Raw genomic sequence first — 27,880 nt, 5'->3', positions numbered from 1 at the left:
ACAGCCGTTTTTTTCTGAGCCCTGGAGATTGTGATGGCGTTAATCTTTTTTTTGTAAGTTACAGTTGTGTTTAATTTGTTTTGTAAGATTCTCTGTTAAGTTTGTTGTGTAGAATATCTGTATTTAGTTTCTTCTCTTTACCCCTCAGTGCTATAGCACTAAGTTTGACAATTCATACGCTGAAAATCTGGTTTCGATACATACGTTAAACAGAGTAGAAAATATATTTTTAGCTTAATAATACAGTTTCTTCTAAATGTTATTCAGCCTGGTAATTAGAGGCTCTTGACTCGTAATCTGTGGGTACGAATCCCAATCACCGAGCTTGCTTGCCTTTGCAGCCGTGATAACGCTATTATGTGACGATCAATCCCATTATCTGTTGGTTTGTTTTGAATTTCGCGCAAAGCTACTCGAGGGCTATCTGCGCTAGTCGTCCCTAATTTAGCAGTGTAAGACTAGAGAGAAGGCAGTTAGTCATCATCACCCACCTCCAGCTCTTGAGTTACTCTTTAACCAACAAATAGTAGGATTGACCTTATTTGTTGATAACTCAAGAGTTGACGGTGATGGTGTTTATTAGCTGCCTTTCCTATAGTCTATTACTGCTAAATGGAGGACTGCTAGCGCAGATAGGGATTGAATTTCAACGTTTTTTTTTAATTTGTTGAATAGATTCATTTCACTTGTTTCATGTTAATGTTAATTTTTCCAGTCTGTGTAACTTTCCCTTAATAAACCAGATGTACCTCCAAACAAGCGGCATGAAGTACAAAAAACAACTGATCTAGGCGAATACACAAGGTAATTTCTATTCTTCGTTTCGCCGTTTAGCAATTGCCGAAAGAACTTGCTTCTCGTTGATGCACGTTGGCAAATCTTGAAAAAATCACAATCTAGACTTTGTTTAATACTGTATTACTCACTAACTCAGACACATAATTGTTTATGCAATACAATATTGATTATTATTGCCAGGGCAATGCTGCACACTTGTAGTTTTTTTTTCTTTAGTCTTGTTCATGTATTAATTTAAAACAAAAATGTTTCTGGAGATAAAACATCTGTATTATGTATATAAATTTTGATGATGTGGTTGCTTTGATAACAGATGCCTCTTACATTCACAGCCTCATTACACTACTATATCATCTCAACTACATTTTACATTCAACAGCTCCAATATACCCACTAATAATATTTTAACTGGTGTGATTAATGGAATATTTATGTGGATGATGCAGATGTCATTGCAGAAGCCATAGTGGTTAAATGATTTATGCAGCAAAAGTAAGAAGAGTGTTTAATTAAATGGGATTTTATTTCATCCAGTAAAGGTGACCTACATGATTATTCATGTTAAAATGTAAAAAAAACAAAAAAAAACACTACTTGAGTTCTTAATTTTTTTTTCATTTTACATCTTGCTCAAAATTTGCCACCCTAGTTAAACATGGCCTCGTCTGTGTATAGGATTTAGCTTTGTTCCGTTCTGTTTAATGGATTTAGTAGTTCAACTTCAAACTATGTAAGATATGATTGTGTTAAGTTTGCTCTGTAGCACGGAGATGTATTCTCTTACCTTTGTAGTTTACTACTGTTTGGCTTATGACTGTAATTGGTTCCTTTTGGAAATTGAAATTATTTCAAGTTCTCTAACTAAAATGTTAGTGTTAATAGATTTTGTAAAACATGAATGTGTTAGTGGTGCAGGATCTGGGAGAGCAAGGTAATTGAGTTTAGTTTTTTTAATATTAATTTTAGACCTTCAAGTGAAAAAATATGCTTAAAATTTACATCACTAAACAGCACAGAGTTGTAACTATTTTATAAAAATACCTATGACAACTAATATATATTTTACATACCTCACCCATTAGAACCATAAAACAAGATACACTAGGAAAACAATGAGAAAAAGAAATATACGTTTCTCATGCTTAAAGTGTCAACAAGCATTATAGAAATATGTATCATTTTGAAATAAAGCTTTTATTTACAGATGCTAAACAAACTGTTTAACAAATATACAAATATGTTTTCATGATATTGCAGCCTCAAGACTTAACTTGGGTTGCAAAGCAATCTTTCAGATACAAAATTATGTACACACTGAACTACGTTTTTTGAAAAGACTTGAGCACTGTGTTTTCAAAAAGTTGAATTTAATATGTAACTTCTCAAAATGTTTCCTTCAAATAAAGACTACAATGGGTTGAACTTTCTACAGCTGATTGTGTTCTATACTGAAGTCTCCTCATTGTCCTGTAGGGCAAACAATTTCTTTTTTAAGGGGGAACTTCATATTTCATTACATGTTAATCCACAGCATTTTATTTGTCAATCAAAGTTCCTTTCGGTTTGGACTTTTTAATATCTTGGTCAGTTGGTGCAACCTTAAGAAAAGATAGAAATAATGAACTGAAGACAGCAAAAAAATGTTAACAGTGATCAATACATTATCAATCTTTCATCTAAAACAATTAAAATACTAGATAAACATAACACTTCAACTCTTGCATCATTATTTGAAATGCAATCTGATAAATTTATAGTTGATAATTACAACCAGTGAAATTACTTACTGAAGATATACATTGCAATTACACTTGATGTATGTTAAAAACTTCTGCACTTAACACCATTTAAAAAGGTTCTTTAATTTATTAAACTGTTCTCAAAGCCATTCACATTAGAAACACCTTATCAACTTTATCTTTACATACACACAGTTAAGTAAAAACACTCTCAAAAGCGTACATATTGTTATTTTAACTTTTACCCTAACAAAACACATTATTTTTAAACCAATAATGGGTTCTAAGTATTAAAGATACCCGATATCTGTTGCTACTTGATAAAAGCTGGTAGAACTCCCTTCCTCAAAACTGCAAAGGGAGTTACTTTTTTATCTGATAACAATTTTCTCTACATTATGACAACTTTGTATAATTACATTATAGCTTCAGAATGGTTTCTTCAAAATATGTAAAAGAAAATTTCATATCTTAAACAGTAAATGAATACTTTTTAGTACACTATTACAGTGTATTAAAGCAAAATATGATAATGCCTACTTCAACTGACAAAAACTTTATTTTTATGCAAAAAAAATTTTAGGCATGTAAAACAGGTAAAATAATGCTGTGTCCACTTCCTCTAGTCCATAGTTTATTTTAGTTAACCAAAAATATGACAGTTTATCTGTATACTTAGAAGTTTGTGTTTTGTTTGGGGGGGAAGTAATAAAAAGGAACAAAATATGATTTTAACTCTTTTAACCAAACATTTCACCTTTTGTTGAAAAATTCAGATGTCAATTTTATATACACAGTAGTTAGCAAATATGACTTGGATTTTTTAACCTAAACATTTCTGTTTATTTTTAGATAATAAATGTGACTACAGTGCTATTTGTTTTTACACTTTTAAAATTAAGGCATTTTGATTGAAAATACATGCTGTTAATAATAAATTATAGTATATTTCATATCAATTGATTTATATTAGCATGCCACATTAGACATAACGAATGAGATGTGTGTATAAATTTTATTTTTATAAAATCCTAAATAATTTGCTTTTGAAAGCATCCTGAAAATGGTACTGTTTAATTGGATATTGAAAAGAATGTTATTGGTTAGTTTGATTTCTTTATGGATGTGTTTGCATTGTAAAATTAATGGTGCTCATTATTTCAGTTACATATTGAAATGGATGGTATTGATTAGTCCAATTATGTTATGAATGTGCATGAATAATAAATATTAACAGCTATTATTTGACTTAGATTAATGTACTTACCTGCTCCAGCAACTTTCTTTTACTAATTCCTTTTCTTTCCAACTGCTTTTCAATAATTCTAGCATTGTTTGCATAGGAATCTGCCACTTCTCTCTGTAAATCACATTACAGTGATTTTATCATACATGATAAATTAACTGTTGTGTGTATGTGTACTTAATTATATTAATGTGAAAAACCCAGAGAACCATCACATGCAAAAAAATATACACGTGTAAAATAGGATATGTAAAACCTAGCATCTGTTTTGAAGAAAAGTCAATGTCTTCATTTTCGAAAAACAAGACTGCTGATGTTATCTTACTAATTTATTCATCTTGTCCAGTTCCTCTGCACCCAAAATACTTACATAAAAGTACTAAAAATTCTGTTTCGTACAAGGGCTATCTGCACTAGCCATCCCTAATTTAGCAGTGTAAGACTAGAAGGAAGGCAGCTAGTCATCATCACCCACTGCTAACTCTTGAGCTACTCTTTTACCAACAAATATTGGGATAGACCGTCCCATTAGAGCACCCCCCACGGCTGAAAGGGTGAGCGTGTTTGGTGTGTCAGGGATTCGAACCCACAAATCTCAGATTAGGAGTCGAGTTCCTTAACCATCTGGCCATGCTGGGCCTTAAGCTAAGGGAATAAGAAGTATAAGACAGGTAACAATTTATAACAGGATATCTTCAATTTTAATTGAATTTGTTCAATACCTCTAACAAAGCAAAAGATAATAAACATTGTCATAATACTACATATATATTGGCACAAACAACAGTACAATTGTTATAAATTTCAACAGGGTTATTTATGTTTCATCAATGTAAATTAACCTGGTTGTAGAACTGGTAAGAATTTTACAGCAAATACTCCTTCATTAGTTAGCCAGCCCATGTTTCTGCTCAACTTGAAGCTTAAGCTAATATCATAAGATACTAAATGTTCTTTAACTAGTAGAATTTCATAATGTTCAGTAAAGTTGTACTTAAAAGTTTGTGATGAATAATAATAATCCACACGTGATTCTTTTGAAAACTTGAGCTAAAAACTACTAATCTAGTTTTCTTGATCTAACCAATACTAATGCATCTGCATCTCTGTTCACTCTGTTCATTGCTGTTCTAAATCAGTTATCTTTAATCCAAATAACTAAAAACAGTCCAATTTTACTCTTGGGTGAAGCTATAGTAAAAATTTTAGAATTATAACTCAAATTATTTTTTTATGTAGGCATCTTCAAAAATTTTGTTCCAATTTGAGCCTTTTTCTTGAATAACTTTGTATGTATATTTTATATTTAGACCAAATTTGACAGGTAATTGTAAGTTATAAAAAATCTATCAGTGCACTATATTTGAAAAAAAATCCATGAAAGCTAAGGATATTTTTCACACTTTTGGCACAGAGGGAAAAAAAACAACACTTCAATCAAATTTGGAGATTTTGCATCTTGTGTATTTCTTAGTGGATTTCCTCGAAATTTGGTAAGTGAAGTAAGAGCCCAGTAAAGCACATCCACTTAAAATAATTCAGATTACCACAGTCTGAGCTACAGTAAGTAGAAGACTGCTAAACTATTATTCCTATTAATAACACACAGTGTGTCCTGCAGGTTGTTTTGGCTGCATCATACACTACCTTTTTTTGGCCAATGATATACTACTGTATGTCACAAAGTAAAATAATTTTCAATATTTTGTATAAAACTTATCAATTCTTACTTGTTTTATTGAAACTGGTGCATTCTTTTCTTTCCTTTATATCAAGTTATATTGGTCATGTTTTTAGCAAATGTTTTGCCATAAATAACGGGATTCCTGTAAAACTAAGATTTTGAAAAGTAACAGCAAAGACACATACTGCACCATATTACCACTTAAATTAAAATATTTGATGAAAGCAGTTACATCCTTGACTACACACCCCAGAATTTCCCATGTATTAATTCTGTCTTGCAGTTATAACTTTATAACAAAAATGTTTTTTTGTTAAATGTGCCCTAAATGCTACATTAAAATGAAAGCTTACACTAACTCACTTAACCCTTTTGCAATCAATAATTTTCTATTCACAGGAACCAAACAAACTTGAGAATAAATTTTTTTGTTTTACATATACAAGTGACTTTCTGTACATTTTATTATTGATAAAAAGCCCTACAATCCATATATCATTGGATTCAGTGTAAAAAACCCTTAACAATAAATCCACATGGTCTCTTGAAGTAGAAATATAATCAAATATGACCTTATAGCAAGAAAGATAAAGAACATGCTTCTTATCTCGTCAATAGTGAAAGACATCAATATTTTCATACGCTGAAAATACATTTCTGATAAGTACCTCAACTCACAGTTACAGCTATTCCCACTTTGACTGTCCTCTAGTGCACAAATGTTTGCTTGCCACTAGCCTTTAGGCTCTCACCTAATCTCACATGTATACCACTTGGTTCAGCTTTATTTAAGTATGCAAATCAGCATGTGACAGTCCTCCGTCAGTACGAGTGCAATAAATCCTCCAATCCAACTGTTTTCCTCTATGCAGTTGAAACCAATCTTCACTTTGAGATTAGCCAAAAAAACAACACTGGAAGTAGGAAGGAAGGGTGGTAGGTGCGATAAGTAATAAATATCTATCATAAATATATTTTTAACATACAAAAGTTGTAGTTTTCCTATATTAAAAATGTATTTCCAGTAAGTGCTTAACTCTTCTCATGAAATTAGCTATTCTTGTTCAGTGCCACTCTCCATGTGCAAACATTTTCTTTATGCATGCCACATGCCTAACAGTTCAAATGATTCCAACATGTCTCTCATGTAAATCATCATGCATCATTTCTCCACTAGCAGGAGTGCAGCACATCATGACACGTGACACCCTCTACATGACTCTGTTCAACTATCACTTCAAAATCTGGCAGAAGATGTAAGCACCAAAGGAAAGTGGGGAAAAGGGTGGGAAGTGTGAGAAAAGGTAACTACCTTTTAAAAATACAATTTCAATATAAAGAAATTATAACTTCTGATAAGGTAATTGTCTCCTCATATAAGATTAGCTAGAATACCAAATTGAATCGGAGATGGCACCAATGCAAGAGAATGACAGAAGTAAGCCCCACAAGAGTCTAAAGGATACTCTTGGAAATAAGAGTCAGATTTAAAGATCTGATGAGGGGGCTGCACCACATGTGAACCAGGTATACTCTTTACCCATCCATGAAATGTGTAAAAGATAAGGGTGAAAAATGAGAAGAAAGAACTGTGGCAGGATAGTGACCCCAACTGTGAAATGTATATTGGACTCAAACCCACAAAAAATAAAGTAAATTAGTGGATGTGCACTTAAGTTTAATGTGGCTAGGGTGGGATGGAACGACGTGCTAGATAAGTCAATTACATCCAACACCCTTGCTTCTGAGAACCAACACCCATACAAGGGTAAGATAGGAATCATACTGTATTTATCTCAAGTTAAAAAGACCAGAGAGATTCTAGAACCACTGAATCCTAAGCATGACACATGTGACAGCTTTGATCTAGCAATCTCAGGATTTGACATCCAGTACTGAAAGGATGTCTATAAAATATAAATCAGCTTCCCTAACAGTAAAATTGACTGAAATTTTCCAAAATATAACATTTTTGACATAAGATACAACAGAGAACAGCAACAGAAATGAAACAATCATGACATCTACACCCACAGAACATCACTACTTACTCTGCACTAAATGCAGATGGTGAAAATGTGCAGCCAAACACTTTGAGGTAACATACTTGATGGGACAATACACAGAACAATTGGCAAGATTCAGGCAAAATGGAGAAATAAGCAATATGAATGATAAGACACACCCAATCAATAAGGATGATGGGATAAATATTATAAGAAATGGAGAGGTTCCAATGGATTAACAAATGAAAGCAAGAAGTACATAAGAGTGCTGTGTGCAACAAATAACATACTAAACATAGAAGATGATTCAAATTCAAAGCACAAGTAAATATGGAATATGGAAGGAAAGGAAATGAGGGTGATTGTGAAATTGCTTTCATGGGTAACCAATGTTTGTGGAAGGAAGAAATGGTTAGGATATAAAAGGACAAAGGTTTTGTAGTACAAATGTGAAGAAATCAAATTTCTTGTGATTTGACAAGCAAATCCAACTGGCAACATCCGCAAGTCAAAAAAGAAGCAAATACATCTTCAAGGATAGGTGATAAAAACATAAGGTTACCAGTTTGAAGGGAGTAAGGGAAAGGGCATAGGAAAACAATACTTACATTCCAATCCACATATGAATGGTACAAGGATAAAAATAGAGATGCATAGACCAAAACAAAAAAGAAATTATTAGAGAGTTAAAACACAGTGAAAACAAGTAAAAAAAGGTAGCAGACAGAGCAGCTGTATAGCCCATAATGGTTGAAACAAACAGGTCCTTGTCAAAGGGAAGGTGAAGAAAGGATGATTCCATTTTGGACAGTCCTATGACAGAATATATTCCACTTAGGTTGATATACAGATATGGATGACACATGGACAGAGTGAGATAACAGAGATGCAACAGAATAGTTCCAAACACTTCGCAAGGGGCCAGACAAAAGCCACACATGAAGCCAGAGTGTGGAATGGAGAATTGAAACATCCATAATTTGTGTTGCTGAAGGAAGAACAGAGAGAGAGTGAAAGATAATGGAGATAAGGGACAGAAACCACAATTGAGCTGGCCAGAAAGGGACCACAAGAAGGACTCAACACAGAGTAGATTGGATGAGAGTAATTACTTGGAGTAGAAGACTAACAGGAAGACTGACATGCAAGAAACATGTTGGCATAGTTCAGAGGGATAACAACCTCCCAGTGATGCCCAATTCCCAAAAAGAGAAAGAGCCTCTTGTACTGGGCAAGAATGTGCTGATAAGAACCTTCTGAAGAAAAAAAAAAACTACATGGTTTGCACATGAAGAGGAAAAGGCTGGACTCAGCTGAGATGTGAATTGAAAAATTTCCCCAGATGTACAAGTTATTGAGTAGGATATATAACAGATTTCTCCAATTTGATAATCCAAACCACCCAAACAGCTTCTCTAAAACGTTCAGTGTGTGGGAAAGAATCTTAAAAGGATGGAGCTAGAAGAAGCTGATCATCCATATAATGATGGGAATTGAGCAAATGATCAGACCACTTGACAGAAATCTGATGCTACTCCAAAAGGCTTGAAGCTGATAAATGTAACCTTTGTGGATAAAACAGAGATAACAACATGAAGCCCAAGCAACATCAGACACATCAGGCCTCATTATCCAAAGCCATGGAAGAAAAAGACCATCCAACATATGGGTGCGGATCCATGATAACAGTGGTGACAGCACCAGAGCAGATAGATTTAGCTGCAGTGTAAGCAAGCTCATTCCCATGAATACCAACGTGGCCTGGTATCCAGAAAAACTGGATACAAGTAGATATTAAAAAGAAATGGGCCAGTTGATTTTGAATATTGGCAAGACAGGGTATGAACTAATGTGAAGTGATTCCAGAGCTTGTAGAGAACTAAGCAAGTCAATATAAATAGTGCAGTTTTAGTACTGCTTAGCTTCTATGTGATCCAGAGCAAGAGAAATGGTGAACAGTTCAGCAGCGAACACAGAAGCTGTAGAGAAGATTTTATGCCCAATCACCAACCCACAATAAACCATGGCAGAGCCCACACAGTCACTTGATTTCGAACCATCTGTATAAATAGGAATGGAAGGATGGTTCGAAAGATGTTCAGCAAATAATAGACAGTATTTTCAATTGACAGTGTCAACTTTCCTCAGATAACTTAGAGACAGGTCACATTTGGGGACTGTAATAAGCCATGGTGGGATGGGCTGACCAGTGGATATGGCAATGTTATCCAAGGACAGACCCAATTCATCCAACTGTTCCTGGATACAAAGGCCAAAAGGAGCAATGGCAGGTCATCTGTTCTGAAAAAGCATGGCCCACCAAGGAAGGAAAACATAACTCCAGGAGTGACACTTTAGTAAGGAACGAAGTTTTGAAGCATAGAGTAAAGACAGTTGCAAAAGGCATAGGTGCAAAGATGGATCATGAAACTCTGTGTATAAGCTCTGAACTGGTGAAGTGCAGAAAGCCCCAGTGCACAGCCAAGATCCCTGATGATGAACAAGATCCAGCATCTTTAAGGTTGAGGGCCTGGCAGAGCTGTAGACCAGTGATTAATAGTCCAGTTTCAGTCAAATAAGAACACAATACATCTTTAACACAGAACATTGATATCCTCCCCAAGTGGTGGAAAAAAGGACACATAGGATGTTCAGAGCTCTTATACATTTTACCCGTAGCTGTTTGGTGTGTGATATAAAGGTCAGCTTACACTCAAAGATAAGCCCCAAGAACTTTGTCTCAGGGATCACAGGTAGCACAACTTCACCAATACAGAGTTCTGAATCAGGGTCAATACCCCATTGGCAACAAAAGTGCACGCCAACAGTTTTAGGAAGAGAGAAGTTAAAACCATTTGCTGTGGTCCACTTCAATAAATGATTGAGAGCAGTCTGTAGTTGCTGCTCAATATATCTCATGTTCAACAACTAACATGAAATGTAAAAGTCATCGACATGAAACCCGTTTGCAACAGTAAGAGGGAGTTGTTTAGTGATGGCATTAATCTTTATACCGAAAAGTGTGACACTCAAAACACAGCCCTGAGGGACTCCAAGTTCCTGTAGAAAATAATGGGAAATTGTCGAACCCACACGAACATGGAATCATCCGTCCAGTAAAAAAATGTTTCATAAAAATGGGCAAATGGCCATGTAACCCATATAAATGGAGGTCTTGCAAAATGTCATACCTCCATGTTGTGTCATAAGCCTTCTCAATATCAAAGAATATTGATACAAGATGTTGCCATTTGAGAAAGGCTTCTCTGATTGACAGTTCAAATCAAATCAGGTGGTCCATGGTGGAGCTCTGTCCTTGGAACCCACACTGGGTGGGCAAGAGGAGGTTTTTGATTCGTGGAACCAAACAAGACGAGCATTAACTGTCCTCTCTGAGGTCTTACAGAGACAGCTCATCAAAGCATTTGGATGGTAGTTTGAAGGAATCTTGGGATCCTTCCTAGGCTTAGAGAAAGGTAGGACAATAGCCTGGTGCCAGGCATCAGGAAAAATATTCTCCTACCAGATCTGGTTAAAAACAATTAGAAGAATAGCAAGAAAAGCAGGAGATAGATGGCACAGCATTTCATAATGTACATCATCAGGTCTGAACAATAATACTGCCAGACTAGTGAAGAGCCAGTACTAGTTCCACCAGTGTAAAGGGACAATTATAGAGGCAATTAGCTCAATAGGAAAGAGGTGATCAGTCTGCCCAAGCCTTGATGGCTAAGAAAGTGAAAGATGAAGCAGAAGTGCTAGATACCTAGCAAAAACTTTCACCTAGAGTATCAGCAATGTTGCAGATATCAGTGATTTCCTGGCCATCAAAGAGCAAAATCAAGAGGGGGAAAGAATTATATTGCCCACTGAACTTACAAATCTTGTCCCACATAACTTTGGAACTGGTGGTACAAGATATGCTGGTTGTGAACTTAATACTTACGAAAAGTATCCCAGGCCCATTTTTGAGCCTTGCATGCCATATGGCAGGAAGGATTCCACCATGGACAAGGATATCATGGAAAATGTGTCAAGGTTTTAGGAATACAATTAGCAACTGCCTGTATAATACAGTCAGTTACTGCTGCCACACAGTCATTTACTGATGACTTACAGATTATGGTAGAATCAAGTTTTGTGAGAGCAGTGAAAGAGGACCAGTTTGCTTGATCCAGCTTCCACCAGGGCATCAGGATCTGGTGGCATCGACCACAGCCAGTCTCTCTCAAAATTATAGGAAAATGATCACTGCCTCCTGGATTATTGTCAACCCACCATGAAAAGTGGGAGAATAGTGAATGAAAGTAAATTGAGAGATCAATAGCAGTAAATGACTGACTAGGTACATTAAAATAAGTAAAAGAACCACTACTGAAAAGAGAAAGATTGTGATCAGAGAGGATACACTCTACAGAGCAACCACCACATCAATATTAGCACTTCCCCAGAGGGGATGATGTCCATTAAAGTCCCCCAAGATAAAAAAGGAAGACAGTGCTCTGTCTGAGAGCATCAAGGTCTGATTTATCATAGGTCTCTCCAGGTGACAGGTATAGAGAACAAACAGTGATGGTACAACCCAAGGAAACATAGATGGCTATGGCCTCCAAGGATGTGTCCAGTGGCAAAGACAGAGTGGACACATGCTGATCAACCAACAGTGCTGCCCATCCATGCACTTGTCCATCACACAGTCTGTCATTTCTGTACAAAGAAAACTGCTGAAAGGTGACTGTACTTTATTGGCAGGTTACAGAAATATTTCCTGTAAGGAAAGATATCCAGAATGGTAGGAAACAATCAGTGCTCTGATGTCATCCAGATTAGAATGTAAACCTCAACAGTTCCATTGTATCAAGGTGGCCATTTTTATTTATGTGTAAGCGAACTGGGTGGAAAGCCATCCTGTTTACGACCACGTCTTTTTTCTTTATTGTCTTTATTCAAGAGAGGTCTATCAACCTCCATGGAACCTGTCCTGGGTTGATTGGGCAGATCTTTGTTGTTGAAAGAGGATTCTAGCAACTGAGAACATGAACAAATGATCATTTTGCATCTTGGGGTGGGAGAAGATGTACCCAAGGAAATGCCCATACATGGAACCAAAGGAAATAGATCTTGGGGTTTGTTGGAATGTAAGTTACAGACAGAGATAGATGTTGACGTTGGTTCATCAACTTTTTTAACCACAGAGGTCCAAAACTTTTTTATTTGGTGTGAGCATGATTCTTTTGGAGGCACAGAGAGATCCATGTGCACTCCCACTGTAGTAGTGGAAATAAGTGCAGCAGCATACGTCTGAGATGAAGTGATGGACAGCAAGTTTTGAGCCTCAAGGTAAGTAATGTTTTGAATCATTTTCAAATGCTGCACCTCTTTTTCTTCCAACCATTTAGGGAAAGAACAAAAGTAAGATGGGTGAGAGACATTGCAGTTCCATACTCATAGGCATCGTGGTCCTTGCCATCGCAATGAGCACACGTCAAGGAACCATGACATGATGTCTTCAAGTGCCTGAAGTGCTGGCACTGGAAACATCTGAGAGGGTTCGGAATGTGTGGCCATACCTTGTAATTAAGATAACCTGCCATGATGGTGGCAGGTGGACATGGGGATGTAAATGTGAGAATGAGGACATTGGTCTGCATCATAACTCCATCTTTGTGAGTGGAGATATGCCTGAGTGCAGAAACTCTTCAGGTGTAGAAACCAGGAAGAATCTCTGACTCAGGGATGTTCTTCAAATCCCTCTCAACAATAACTCCTCATAAAGAATACAAAGTAGCAGGAGCTGTAACCTCACTAGGTATATCCCAAATTGCCTTTGAATGCAAGGGGAGTTCACTGTGTAAAGATGTCAATGTTTCCACCAATATGTCACCAGAGAGAAGCTTCTTTACTGACTCTGGAGGGCCAGCAAGTCCCTCTAGTCCATTCTGAATGAAATAGGGAGACATCTGCCCTAAAGGTTTGTCTGAAAGAGAATGTAGTATAAGAAAGTGAAATATGGGTGTTACAGATGTTGAAGATTGCTGCTCAGAACCTTCAAGATGTGGTTGTTTACCTATGGACTGTTTTTTACTATTTTATTTAAGATTTTATTTGGAGATCCATAATAATAAAAAAAGAATATTTCAGTGCCCACTGACCACACACATCATAGAGACCTATGAAGGGATGCACTACAATGCCAAACAAGAACACTACAGCAACACCAGGGTTTTGTGAGCACTATACCCAACCACCACCATCAGATACAACATCCATAACACATGTTGAGAACATCCAACACTGGTACTTGGTTGACCCTAGCTTAGTGGACCAGCTGATTGACCCTAGGGAGGCTACCTCAAGGCTGCCCATATACAGAAATTTAAGGCCACAGTGGTGTATTAGGGTTGGATCCCTCAACCACCAGAATCCTCTCATCCCCTTCACAGGTCACCACACATGGCAAACACGTAGGTGGATGTTTAGATCCCAGAGGATGTAAACTGAAAGAACAGAACCTTTCCTGGGAGGTCTCTTCACCATGTACAGGAATCCACACGTAGGGGACAGTAAAGAAATGTGGTAGAGTCCAAATAAACATCAAACCAGGAACAATGCTATTAGGGACCAGAAAAACCCTGTTTTTGAAAGCAGCCCACGTCTGATTTATTCAATCAAAATGAGAGCAGGAATAGGCAGCACTTCCCTAATGCTTTACCTATGAAAGTCTATGGGTTAGTACAGTCTGGAACTAGAATGTGGATGAAGCCAAATACTGCATTAAAGCCTACTAGCAATTTCGTGTAACACCCCATCTCTACATTGTGCATTGCTGGCTAATAGGTATAGAAGGAGATTGGTGAGATTAGCCTCCACTGAAAGACAACTTTAGTGGAACATCCAAAAAAATTATTTCCAAACTAATGAAAGCAGCATCAACCTCTCGACCCCAATCCCACAGAGACTGAGCATCAGGAGTAGATGTATGTAACCAAAGCAACACCATCCTCTAGATAGAACCACACAGAAGCTGGAATGCATTTAACACCAGCAGATATCCAAAGTAACCACAGTCTGCAAAATTATCAAAGCTGGAGCCACACAACATAAACTTCCAGGAACCACTGCACAGATGTGATGTGACTGAGTTACTAGGATGAAATGATTTAAGTCCAAATGTCTATACAATGCCAATTCTTGAAATTAAGAGATAAGTAGGATACCTGGGGATACAGTGCTAGCTACTAAGTAAAATCCAAGAACTAAATGGAACATGTCATTGTAAGCACAATTAATACATAGAAAAAGATAGTTTTTCCAAGTCACAGTCAAACTAATGTTTGAAGGATCACAACAGGCATTAAGTTGTACACTGATAAGAAAGAATCAGTTACATGATGAGAATAATGGGAGATATAAACAAATGAGGTGTCATTCCTCCAATGTACAATGGAGGTTAAATGCCAGGTAAGGTGCTGTATCAGATGCAACAACACATGGAATAAACTACAGGTAGAAGGAGATAAGGAGGAATATATCAGTCTAATCAGCTGATGAACCAAACCTCTAGAGGTAGAAGAAGAAACATCAAGCAAGGAGAAAAGATGGGTTCAGAAACTATGGAAGAAGGCTGTGTGGGCAACATAACAACAACGACCAAGGATGGAACATGAAAGTCTATCTAGATCAGACCAAAAATAAAGGTAGAAAATGGAGGGAAGTAAAATCAGCATGGATGAAGAAAATGCTAAAGTGTGAGCAAGAAAGATCCATCCAGATAAAGAAGAACATACATGGAATGGAACAGAGTATGCAAAATGTCAATGGCAAAGATATCAGACCCACAATGCTTACACGCTAAAGAAATATAAAATAAATCTTATGGAATCAGTGAGATGGGAACAGAAAGACAAAAAATCAAAGGGAGGGAGCATGAAACAGTGAAGAACAATACTGTCAATTCAATCCAGAAGAACCACCCAATGAGGAGGTCAATGAATCCAAAAATTTGCAATAAAAGGGAGATGATAGGAGAGAAAAACACAACATGGCACCTGGAGAAAGGAAGATATTGGATAAAGCTGCTTGATAACCTACAAGGAAAGAAATAGAAGCCCCATGATCAAACAGACAGGTAAGAAAATCTGTAAGGAGAGGAACAGTGGGAAAAAAAGAGAAACCCCATGGTTTACTGACCACTAGCAGAAGGCTTTTTACTGACATTAACAAACTACACAGGAAGAATGGTGAACAGACTGCACTAAAAATGAAATGACATATATAGACAATCCAATTCTCCTTTGTAAGAGACCAAATAAATGCCAAGTGTGAAATCAAAGGGTGTGAATGGCAGGATGAATGGCTGGTGACCAAGGTTGATGGAGGAAAAACAGTGAGAGGAAAAGGTAATGGGGTTGTAATTTAGAATTGAAAGAAAAGAAGGCCATAGTTGTGTGAGCCAGTAAGTAGCAAGTAGAAGGACCTGATGCAGAGTGAAGTAAATGAATAAAATCACCCAAGAAAAGAGCCGTACAGGAAGGTAAGCATAAAAATACCAGTTGGTCTAGTCTTGACTGAAAGCATCCACTGCCTGAGACCTGTAGATGAAAACAAAAGACCAAAAAGTGGTAACTTAGTGTTGAGAAAAATGGCAAAAACATCCACATAAGGAGTACATTAATAACTGCACAGCCACTGGAAAAACTGATTGTCAAAGGACAATTCTGTGGGGAAAAGATTATCAACCTTATGTTTGAAAGCACTCAGAACATGATGCACTACAAGATATATTAGTAATGTGTAGATCTCAATGTAGTTCCAATATTCAACCATTAAGGGAACAAGAATGGCACCTCCCTGACAACTAAAATCAGGGCCAATGGCAGAATTGTATATGCAAAAATGGCTCATTTGGGTTGAGAAAATATTTTACATAGAAGGTCGAAACGTTGTTCGCTCTTCTACGTAAAATATTTTCTCAACCCAAACGAGCCGTTTTTGCATATAAATTTCTCAACAAGTGGGTTTCTCGACATCACTCAATGGCAGAATTGTCTTAATAGATCATAACAAGTCTATTCTATGCAATAAGAAGAAAATTACCCAAAGCACATCATACCACAAGAAGCTCCAAAATAACAATATGGTATAACATTTCCATGAAACCATTATCCAGAAACCTCCTGCTAATTGACCCATATGCCCCCCAACCCTAGAGAAAAGATTCATGAACAAATGCATATCTTAACAAGAAAAAGGAATCAGTATTTCCACTGTAGTGTTATCTCTGTTCAACTATTAATGGAGATAAATGATAAGGAAGAAGATTAAATAGGGAGTCCAAGTAATCCCGAGAAAGATTCCAATTGAAGATGCAATAAAAATGATAAATATATATATAATAAATGTACAATATTATGATTTAACCTACTTATATTAAACTTTTGTGTTTAAGTTATAATCTGTAGTGATTCTAGAAAAAGAAAGTGTAATTTACATTTACTTCCTAATGTTTTATGATGGTTACAAGATTGGTCAAATCATATTACACATGTACAGAGATTCCAATTTGATAGTGAAAATAAAGTTTTTTCTCAAAAAAGCATTTAATAATTATCTGAAGGTTATAAAAATTTCACATGCAAAATCTGAAAATTTTATGATGTATAAAAGTGCATTTAATCTTAAAATGAAAATTACTCTGCATGTTACCTCATCAACATTCTGAAAGAATTTATGAGAAAATCTTTAATTAAACACTCTTAATACTTAATTTGAAAACCGAATATTTTATTAAAGCCTTGTAATGTATACTAATAACCTGCACAATTTTGTAAACATATACATACAATTCTAAAAAATTATTGTGTAATTACTCTCATGGATTCCTTCTTGGTTACTAACTAGGTGGATTCCACCCAACCTGCAGTTATGACAGAAAGTGTTCGTACCTCTGCGTCCTGAGTGGTTTTTTGCTCATAACTTAAAAAGTATTACAAAATCACGAAAAAAGAAGAGTATGTTGATATATTAGTCACTTATATCAAGAATGATGCTCGGAACTTGCGGCTTGGGCGTCATTGGATCTTCTAGCACGACAATGACCCTAAGCACACATTGAAATATGTGCAATCCTGGTTGCAGAGGAGCCATATAAGCATTCTGAAGTGGCCATCACAGTCACCTGATCTCAACCCAATTGACAACATTTGGCATGAGTTGAAGACCAGGGTTCATCAGCATCATCCGAAAAACTTGCAAGAGTTGGAGGCCTTCTGTGGAAGAAAATACCAGCCGAGTACTGTCAAACAATCATGGAGGGCTATGAGGAGAGATTGCACAAAGTAATTCACCTGAAAGGCTACACAACTGACCATTCAAGTAGATGCATGAACACTTTATGCCCCTCCTATGTTTGGTTATTTGTTTATAAACAGTTTATTTGTCATTCAATTTACATAAAAATTTATGTCGATGTATGTTACTATAATATTTATACTATACTTTCTTTATCCTAATCATGATACTTTTTATGTTACGAGGAAAAAACTACTCACAACACAGGGGTAAGAACACTTTCTGTCATAACTGTATATGAAAACATTAGAAATATTCATAACAATGAAAACATCATCACAAAACTTGGCCAATACTTACTGCTTCTATTTCTTCTTCTTCTTCATCTATAGTAGAGACTGTGACAGAACTAAATTTGCCCATGTTTTTGGTGTGTTTGGTGACCATAATCTATAAAAGAATATACATTACTACAGCATTTCTTCTCTTCTGCAAATTGCTGCTTTACATATGGGTAATATATATAAATTAGAAAACAAAGTAATAATGATAATATTTTTCTGTCATTTAATTTTATATATGTAAAATCATGTTTTCATAATGCAATCCACAAGATCTGTTCAAATATGATCTTAAATCCTAATTTTAACACTGGCTTTCATAAATACCTGAACTTTACATGATTTTAGTGTTGTGCATCTGCTGTAGTTTTTTAGGTCTTATTCCAGTTAGCATACAAAATGACCAAACAAGTTTCTCTGCAACTGTGGAGTCATTAAAAGATATCTTAGAAATAGGAAAACTGATGTTATTGAATAGCCAGGTCAATCATCTGATATCAGTCTGATTGAAATTTATGAGTTGTGTTAAACTGATTAATGGAAGATTGCAAGATAAACAGGGAAGATAAACTTTTTGAAGTTCCCAAAGAAGCACCTTTCAGGAATATCTATACAAGCACATTGAAAGCATGCCACATTGATGTGAAGCAGTAATGAAATGCATAGGAATGCCAACTGAATACCAACTTATCAAGCTGGTTGTTATTTTGAGATTCATTTTCACATTCAGTTATAGGTGAATAATGGAAAGTGCATTATTAAAACCAAAATAATTTTCATGATGCTAAAATTCACAGGCCTGAGTTATTTTTCAAAAATTCCAACTGCATGGTATACTCATATGAAGGTAATATAGTATTTTGTGTTTTTTAAGACTTAAATCACAATTTTTTTATTCAAAACATTCATTTATGTTGTTCTTGTTTAAAACATGGAGCAATTCATCAATCAGCCAATTAGTGTATCTGTTAACAATCCCAGTTATTTTATGGTCAAAGGACAAAGTACAAAAACAAATACTTTTCACTGTATTTACCAGTATTTGTATAAATTACAAATGTCACTTAATTAATTGCCCACATATTCCAAGACAAGTAGATTTCACTTTCAGTGTGTCCCATAGCATACATAACCTTTAACCTATGATTGACTTTCACCAAGTAACATAACCACAGAGGATTGAGTTAAATTAACAAGCTTCTTTTTTGTAAATTTAATCATAATATATTTATAACAATTCTTTTACAAATTAAATACATATATTTAATTTGATAAGAAAAAATTAAATCCTGAATAAGAACAGTTTCAGACATAAAATATTGCAACACAAGGAAATTTAATTACATCTTTCATATTAAAATATATATGTCAACAACTTGACAATGGTTTACTTTAATCCAAGTTAAAGGTAAATTATCTTGAAAAATTTGCATGTCACTGGCTTGTGGGGTACATAGAAATGTGGGTGATACATGCTTAAAGGTTTCTTAGAGCACTTTTCTCCTCAAATGTGGGGTATACCAGGAGCAGATTATTTACATTAAAATATGGTATGTAATATATATACATACTACCTGCAATAATTTAAAATAAAAACCTGCCATACAAGAGTTTCAATGTTACATTTACAACTCTGTTATTGTAAATAATTGAAAAAAAATACTCCACTGATTAGCATTCAATTTTCTGTGGAAAAGTCTGAAGTATTAGGTTGACATTTTTTGTACAATAAATAAAAAATTTATGAAATAAAATTAATCAGTTTTATGAGCATTATTCATGCTACATGTTTCACATTACTTTTTTGATAAAGTTTCTTTACTCTGTGATCTTTACATGGAAGCAAAGCACTTCAAAGTACACACAATGTATTTTTTTAATTCTACACATTATACAATTAAATCAACATTAGGTATTACAGTGGTCTTAGAATTTAATTCTCCATTTAGTTTTTCATAGTTGACAGAAAAAGTAGAATTACTGTTGAATAAAGTGAAAAAAGGAGAATCTAAATTTTACTGAATACTTTGAAAAATCTTTACAATAATAAAGTTCTTGCACCTCAATAAATTTATTCTAAAAGTTTTAAAATTTGAGTAATCTTTTTAAACCAAATCCTTATCAAACATTATTAAAAATGAAGAAACTACAATTAAATTTGAAGATTGCATTTGTAAAATTTTTCTGATACTTAAACATTAATTCAAAGATAGAAACAATATTATAGTCTATTTAAATATGATATTTGATATAAAGGAGATGCTACAATCTATTGCCAATTTGTGAAAAGTTTGTTTCAAATTTTCAACTAGCAACATTTTTCTCACATCTACATGGTGATTACAACAGTGTTTCTTTGTAGTATGACTTACTAATTACTCACAAGATAAAAGTGCAATATGGTAACTCTTCAAAGACAATCTTTTCATTGCTTCTGTACACATATCCCTAAAGGTAGACCCACAGAATTGTTAGACACTATAAACTTGTTTAGCAAGCTACTGCCAAGTCAAATAAATACCATAAGCACATTATACTAAGATTCTTGTAAAAGCTAATATTAGTTCATATAATGTTTCTTTACCTGAAAAGGATGTTAATATTGAATATGATATGTTTAAATGGACAAACTTTTAATCAGTTACAGCCTTGATAGTTCACATTGTAAAGTATCAGTCTTAAAGCATGGGTGTGAGCCAGAAGGTTTTGGATTCAAGTCCCAGTTATGGATTACTTCTCTTCAACCATTTCAAATTATTATATTAAGTACAACTTCATACAAATTATTCACATAACTTATAATGTTAGGATAGTAAAAGTATACATATACATTGTATTTTCTGTTGTTGTATTTTTCTAGTTCAGTAAATACATTATGAATTATAGTTTCTTAATTCACAGCTTGAACCAAGCAGTCTTTTGAGACAGAAAAAGTATTCCTTATAATTAATATCCATGTATCAATATTTAGCATGACTGATTACAAACTTTACCTTCTTAGGTTCTGAAGAAACTTGTGAAAAAATACTCGTTTTCATGGGTCCCTCTCCAGCCTTACATACAGCCCCTTTAACAATGAAAGTAACAACACTCTCTGGATCATGCATATAAAACAGTAACAGTCCACACCTGTAATAAAAATATGTCAAATTATTTGTTATTTTTGCAGATATTCATTAAAAACTTTAATCATAAAATAATGATTCATTCTAACTTTCTGAAGTATTTTACAGTATGCAGATGCTATTTTTCAAGTGTTGAGAACAACTTGGGTAAGAAAAATTAGCTATTATATAAGCATCTTACAAATGGCATATAAAATGTTATCTCAAACCATCTTTTCATTAAAGAAATCATTTTAAAATCCATTTGATGAAACTTTAAATTGTGCTCGCTTTATTGGAGGTTTAATTTTTTTGTGATATAATAACACTGAAATCATTTCTTTCCTTCTTTCCAAAAAGATGTGTGTGACCTTTAATATCCTCTCTCATATATTTTTCCTTCTTTTCTAAAATGTTGCTTCACTATAAGATGTTTAATTTCATACTTACTTTTTACATTTCTTTCTATACTGACGTTCAATTCCTTCTGACCTAATGTAAAAATATACATATACCAATAAAATTAAAAACTGTTAAAGAATGAAAAAAGCAGTAATTCATTATTATGACTAAACTGTCCATTCTTTATACCTTTATCTTCAAAACTAGTCAGAAATTTGAGCAAAAAGTATTATAATGTTATATAAATGTCACAAAAATAACTTATATTCTTAAGCTACTTAAGAATAAAACCTGAAAGAAAATAGCAAAAAATGTAATTAAAATTTCACCAGGGTCAGAAAAGGTTTTGATTAGGAAATTCAAGATTTATTTTTTAAGACTTGCAAACCTCATACAAATACTTGAATATAAATATCATATTCAACGTTCTTAAGAACTAATGAAATCTTCCTTACTTTAAAAGCTGATTTATGAGTCATAGGTTCCCAATCAGGGTTATAAATATCAGATCTGGCTTTTGAATATTCTATAAAACTTGGACAATTTATCACATCTAATGGCATTTGTAGTTATAATCTTAATTTATCTGCTAATTATGTAAGAAAAATTTCACTCTTTATACAAATATAAGAATATATATACACACACACAACAAATAAACAAGGGTAAAGTAAGTGATTTATCAATTACAACAACAAAAAAATAAATATATTACTTTAACTTACCATAAACTTTTTCTAAGAATCAGTACTTACATAACATCCATGTAATTTTTCAATAGCACAAAGATCAAATTTCTACAACCAACATGTTTATAAAAAAATAATTCACATTAATTTTAAATTAAGTATATGTTCACAAAATTTAGTAGGTTATCAGTAAACATTACAATAATATTTTATGCAAATTATTGTTTAACAAACCTTAAAAAAGAAAATCTAATGTTCTTCTGGTGCCTTTTTTCATTTTCAGATATTGCCTTTCCAATATGCAAAGTAATTTTCATTTTAAGATTAGAAACACTTATGAATTAGAAAATTTCCAAATTTCACATGCAAAATCCTTACAATATCAAACATTTCTTTATTTTCACCAATGAACCTCTGTATGGATTCAGTTGATTTGACTGATCTCATGACCACCATATGAAATTAGGAAATAAATATAAATTATGCCTTTTTCATTCTAGAATGACTACAGATTGCAACACAAGAACATAAATGTTTAGACTAAATAGCTCAAATCTCATTACATTATACATTTATATGGACTTATAATTTTATTATATTGACCTTTCAGCTGTGCCTGGCTATCAATACAGAAGTTACAATGGTGTGACACATGTGCACACATCACTATATCCAATATGAAACTGAGTGACTCATCTTGGCTGTGTTTTAGTGGACTATTATTTAGTAAAATACAGCCATATATCAATAATTATAAATTGTATATGCATGTAGATTATTAACATATATAAACAAGTTCTTAAACTTATTTTTTTGTAAAACAAAGAATGGTAAATAAAGAAATAAAACAAACAATTGTCTCTTCTAGTTTTGACCTTTGTACTTGATTGCTACTTATTGCAGCTTGCTGAGCCTTAGAAATTTCACACATGAAGGATGTGAAACAATTTTTGTTCACATTTTATATGAGAATTTAAATAACCAAAAAATCATAAATTACTTTATCAATGCCACAGAATTCCATTATAATTTATCAAGTTTAGCAACTAAGCTATATTTGTATTCTCAAGACAGCTGGTATGGGTATTAAAACTTTAATTAAAGTACAGAACAATGTTTGACCTTTAGTTAATCTTCAGTTAACAAAGAGTTTGCAAATGACCGTTGTCAGGCACATGTATCTAAAAATATATGAAGTTTCAAACAGGCCAAAATCTCAGTATACCAGTGTAAAGATTTGTCTCGAAAAAAAAAAGAGGATACCATTATATTTGAAACTGGCTAAGAAAATCACTAAAGGGATATTATAAGCCTTAGAACTGTTATTCAAATGTCATATAGAAAAGTAAGTGCAAATAAGGGACCATTTCCAAAAACAGAGATGAGCAGGACCATTCTATTTGTGTCACTAAATATAATGACAGCTCAGCAAACTGAAAAAATAAAAGGTTTCCATTTTAAATTCTAGCTTTTCAATATCATTAATTTGAGTCCCTAATTTGTACAAAACTATAGACTTTGTATTTTGACATCACAAACAACTAATCTGAACAAGTGCTACATTCAACATATCGTGCAACACACATGGTATGTTGATGTTTATGTGTTTTAAATATATACTTTTCAATAAAGAAATTAGATAACATATAACCTAAAAATTTGAATAACAATCTACAGTTGATCCCAAACTTAATGAAAAATTCACAGAATAGTTGTTCAATAAATTTTTGAATGCAAGACAACAAATGTGAATGACATGGCCCTTGACCCACCTGAAAAAAAAAAAGTTAAAAAAATAAAGAAATAACCTTAATATGAAACTGAAAGTTTTCTATCTTTGTAATAATGTTACACATGAACACAAAAAAATGTTTTACCTTTTCAAGTAAACTATCTCATCTTGTTCACATGATAGTTTATGGGCATGTTTACTTCCATCAATAACACGTGCTCCATCTTTAGATCTAAGTGGAAGTTTCTCTAATGCACAATCTACCAAAAAGTAGGGCAGAAAAGTGTTATAAATACAGAATTTTGGTATATTTCATATAACAGCTATCTGTTGATGGCTTATTTACTTGTAAAAATGAAAATCTATGAAGAATATGTTCTGAAATAAAACTACATTTATTTCTAAACCTCAAAGATTGCATTAAACAAATTTAATAAATTATTTGTCAAACACTTAGACTGATGTATCTGTTTTAGTTTACCAAAATATTGGAAATTTAGCATTTCACATTCTCAGCAACTGTATGATAATGTCTTGCAATACATATATATAATATTAATTACACAATGGGTAAAACTTGTAACTGAAGTGCATGATACAATATAGTATGCAATATATAAACATCATTCATCTAAAATGTTAATACTAGAAAATGTGCCTGCATCTTTTATCATACATGTCTTCTGAATAATTAGCAATGCTACTTGTACTAGGTGAAGGATTTAATATAACTTTTACTTGACACTGGCATTCAAAATAAAAAATTAAAATACTTGGCAAGCTTGAATTGTTCATCTTATTGCTAACCCACATGATCTCAATCATGTGAGCTTTTATCAAATTTCATCCAAATTAGTTCAGCCAATTTCTCATAACAATATGTGATGTCAATACACTAGAAAGAAATTCAGATTGAAGGCACTGTCTTATACATATATACAAGAGACAGTGAAGATATAATGATGACAAGAAACCTACTTCGAGCAAAAATGTATTCTAAAGATGGCTGGTATGGGTATTAAAACTTAATTGTAATTAAAGTTTTAATACCCATACTAGCCATCTTTAGAATAAATTGAAAATACAATTGTTTAAATTATATATTTAAAAATGGCTGATATGGGTAGAGAAAGCACTAGTAGAGGAGCAAACAACGTTTCAACCTTCTTCGGTCATTGTCAGGTTCACAAAGAAAGAGGAATTACTTAAAATACAGTTTTAATACCCATACCTGCCATTTTTAGAATAAAGTGAAGATATAATGTCATGTGTAGCAACTTCTCAGTGGCTTCACAGAGAGATCTGATAATATATTTTGGAACAACATGGGACCTATAGATCCATTAAAATAATTAAAAAATTAAATAAAAAAGTTTAAAACAAGCCCTTATCATACAGCTGCTATTCAAGTATACTACAAATGAAAAGTAAGCATTAAGACAATAGCCAGGGGGAATATTGAAATTGCTGTAGCATACAAACCATTTGTCTGATTACTTATTCATTTAAACCTGATCTTTGGAGAGATCACAGGAGTTTTGCTGTATTTCATCAAAATACTTGCATACAGTTCCTTACAAAGATTTGCAACACTAAGACACCAGACAAATAACTTTTCTTTACTTAAATGTAAATTGCATAAAAGAAACTAGACACCATAAAAAAATGTGCCATAAATTTAGCAAAACTGTCAAAAGATAATTTAAATCAGTTTGTAAAGCCATAAATTAGACACATCACAATCTACCTGTTAAAGTACATATATGAATATATCACATAAAAATCATACTCAATATCTTATAAGTTTATGCAGATTATTAATCCAACTATTAAATGATGGTGTAATAATTTACAGTTTTAACAATTATTTTATAAATTAACATTGTGGAAATACAATTTCTCCATACTATTAAACTTTATTCTTAGGCTTATAATATTTTTGTAGATGTAAGTGATAACATATATCCTAACACACACACACAAAAGCATTTATCATACATGGCTGTTAAAACTACACAAGCTGTTAACAAGTATTCTGGCATATTTTCTGATGTACCGTTAACCCTTAAACAGTAGCCATTATCAACTGATGCTGCTACCTACAACATTCCTGCTGGTTAAGGGTTAACTATGTAAATCTGATAGTAGTCATATTTGACAACTGCTGATCTAGTCTATCATACTCAGTTGATTAACAATATAAATAATGGAAGAAACACTGGAGAGGGAGGGGATATTTTTCACACTAAGTTTGGTACTGGTTAGCCAAAACATCAAATTATACTAAAGTGACTTCTATGTGCTACTCCTACCCACAGGGATAGTCTAGTACCAAATTCAGACTGTGACACAGTTTTTATATGTTTGGGATGTTAGGATTCTTTAAAGTACTGTCTGCTGTAACTTGTTGGATGTAAATTTTAACAATACATGAACAGCACATAATCCACTTATTTTTAAATAACAAATCCAAGCAAGCAGTTCATTACACTAATGATTACCACAGTTATATCCAGAGCTTTAAATAATTCTCTTTTAAGTCAAAAGTCTTAAGAGACTGTTTTAATTACTTTAAAACCCAACTGACAAAAGGAATTATTCTTCTCTGCAATCATTACACTGTAAAAGTCACCACTGTACACTTTATATGGTTAAACTCACAATCACCCAGTCTCTACCTATCTCTTTTTACAATTACTTAACATACATAATTGCAGTAACTTGGTTACTTATATATATATATCGCCTGACAGAAACCTAGAACTTTCTAAAAACTACAAAACATTGTTATGCAGCAATACTCATGTAAAGCACAGAAGGAAAATTCAAAACGTTTGAATAACACAATATAAATTCACAACTGAACGATTTACAAACAGTTATGTAAGATAACTTGCCATAATCATAGCTTCTAAGAATTTTTTTTAATCCTTGCATGATGAGAACTAAATAATAATGACAAGAAACCCAGTTGAAATAAAAATGTATTCTTAAACACGTCTGGTATGGGTATTAAAACTTTTTAATTAAAATAAAGTACAGAACAGTACTTTGACCCTCTTAAGTCATCTTCAGGTTAACAAAGAGTCTGCAACTAAATAATGCTCTCGTGTTGAACTTAAAATGAACAGTCAAGCACATCTAACATGTTGGATCTGCTTTTTCTTTTCACTTAACAGATCAAACAGGTAAAAGAAAAAGAATGAGAGATAAAAGTAGCAGATCCAACCTGTAAACTTCAATAAATGTTCAGCTCAAGTTTATACTATTTTATTTGTAAAATAATAATAACACAATCAATATTTCAAGTAAAAAATTCTCAGCACTAATTAGTACGTAGCATTAGAAGCTAAAAAAGACTAAAGCAGTACTAAATTTACTAATAGTACTAACAGTAGTATAAGTGGCGGATCACGCCTCTTAGTACTACTGGTGAATTGAATACCCAATATTAATGCCATTTGACCGCAGAGACAATAGTAAACATTGAGAGGCTTTTCTTCATTATATTCTTCCTGATCTTTGGTATCTGAACATACTATACTTCGTGATACAACTTTCGGCATCTTATTAAATAATTTAAATTCCTTAAGAACCAACTCACAAAATGTCAACAATCGTTTATGGTTAACACTTCTTTAAGCCCACAGCGCCACCCATTACAAATATTAATAACAAATAATAATAATATAAATTTGTAATAAAAATGATATCAATTGGAGATATGTTTTCATATTCCTGCTCGTTTCTCTATTGCAGATTCAAAATAAAAGGCGTGTAAAAATATTACTTCAGTTCTATATTTTGTCTCCCATAAGTCATTGCCAAAGAAATCTTTAAGAGATTAAC

The 27,880-nt window shown here is 33.5% G+C and overlaps 1 protein-coding gene across 2 annotated transcripts; it reads right to left on the bottom strand.

Annotated features, from left to right (window-relative positions):
* Positions 1-1,976: 1,976 nt before the first annotated feature.
* LOC143245007 (STING ER exit protein) lies at positions 1,977-27,677 on the bottom strand. Of its 2 annotated transcripts, none has more exons than XM_076490736.1 (7): positions 27,477-27,677; positions 24,177-24,291; positions 21,659-21,700; positions 21,098-21,233; positions 18,124-18,213; positions 3,805-3,897; positions 1,977-2,396 (listed from the first exon to the last, which is right to left on the bottom strand). In XM_076490736.1, exons 1-7 carry the CDS (start codon positions 27,595-27,597, stop codon positions 2,334-2,336), a joined length of 660 nt encoding a protein of 219 aa, XP_076346851.1. In that variant the 5' UTR covers positions 27,598-27,677; the 3' UTR covers positions 1,977-2,333. The 2 variants fall into 2 exon arrangements, with proteins under 2 accessions (XP_076346851.1, XP_076346852.1); XM_076490737.1 differs by lacking the exon at positions 27,477-27,677 and adding an exon at positions 26,929-27,319.
* Between the last annotated feature and the right edge of the window lie 203 nt (positions 27,678-27,880).

This window comes from Tachypleus tridentatus, chromosome 2 (genome assembly GCF_004210375.1).
Source record: "Tachypleus tridentatus isolate NWPU-2018 chromosome 2, ASM421037v1, whole genome shotgun sequence".
NCBI classification, from domain to species: Eukaryota; Metazoa; Arthropoda; class Merostomata; order Xiphosura; family Limulidae; genus Tachypleus; species Tachypleus tridentatus.
Note: the sequence above shows the minus strand (reverse complement) of the source record. Positions and strands in the feature narration are given on the sequence as shown.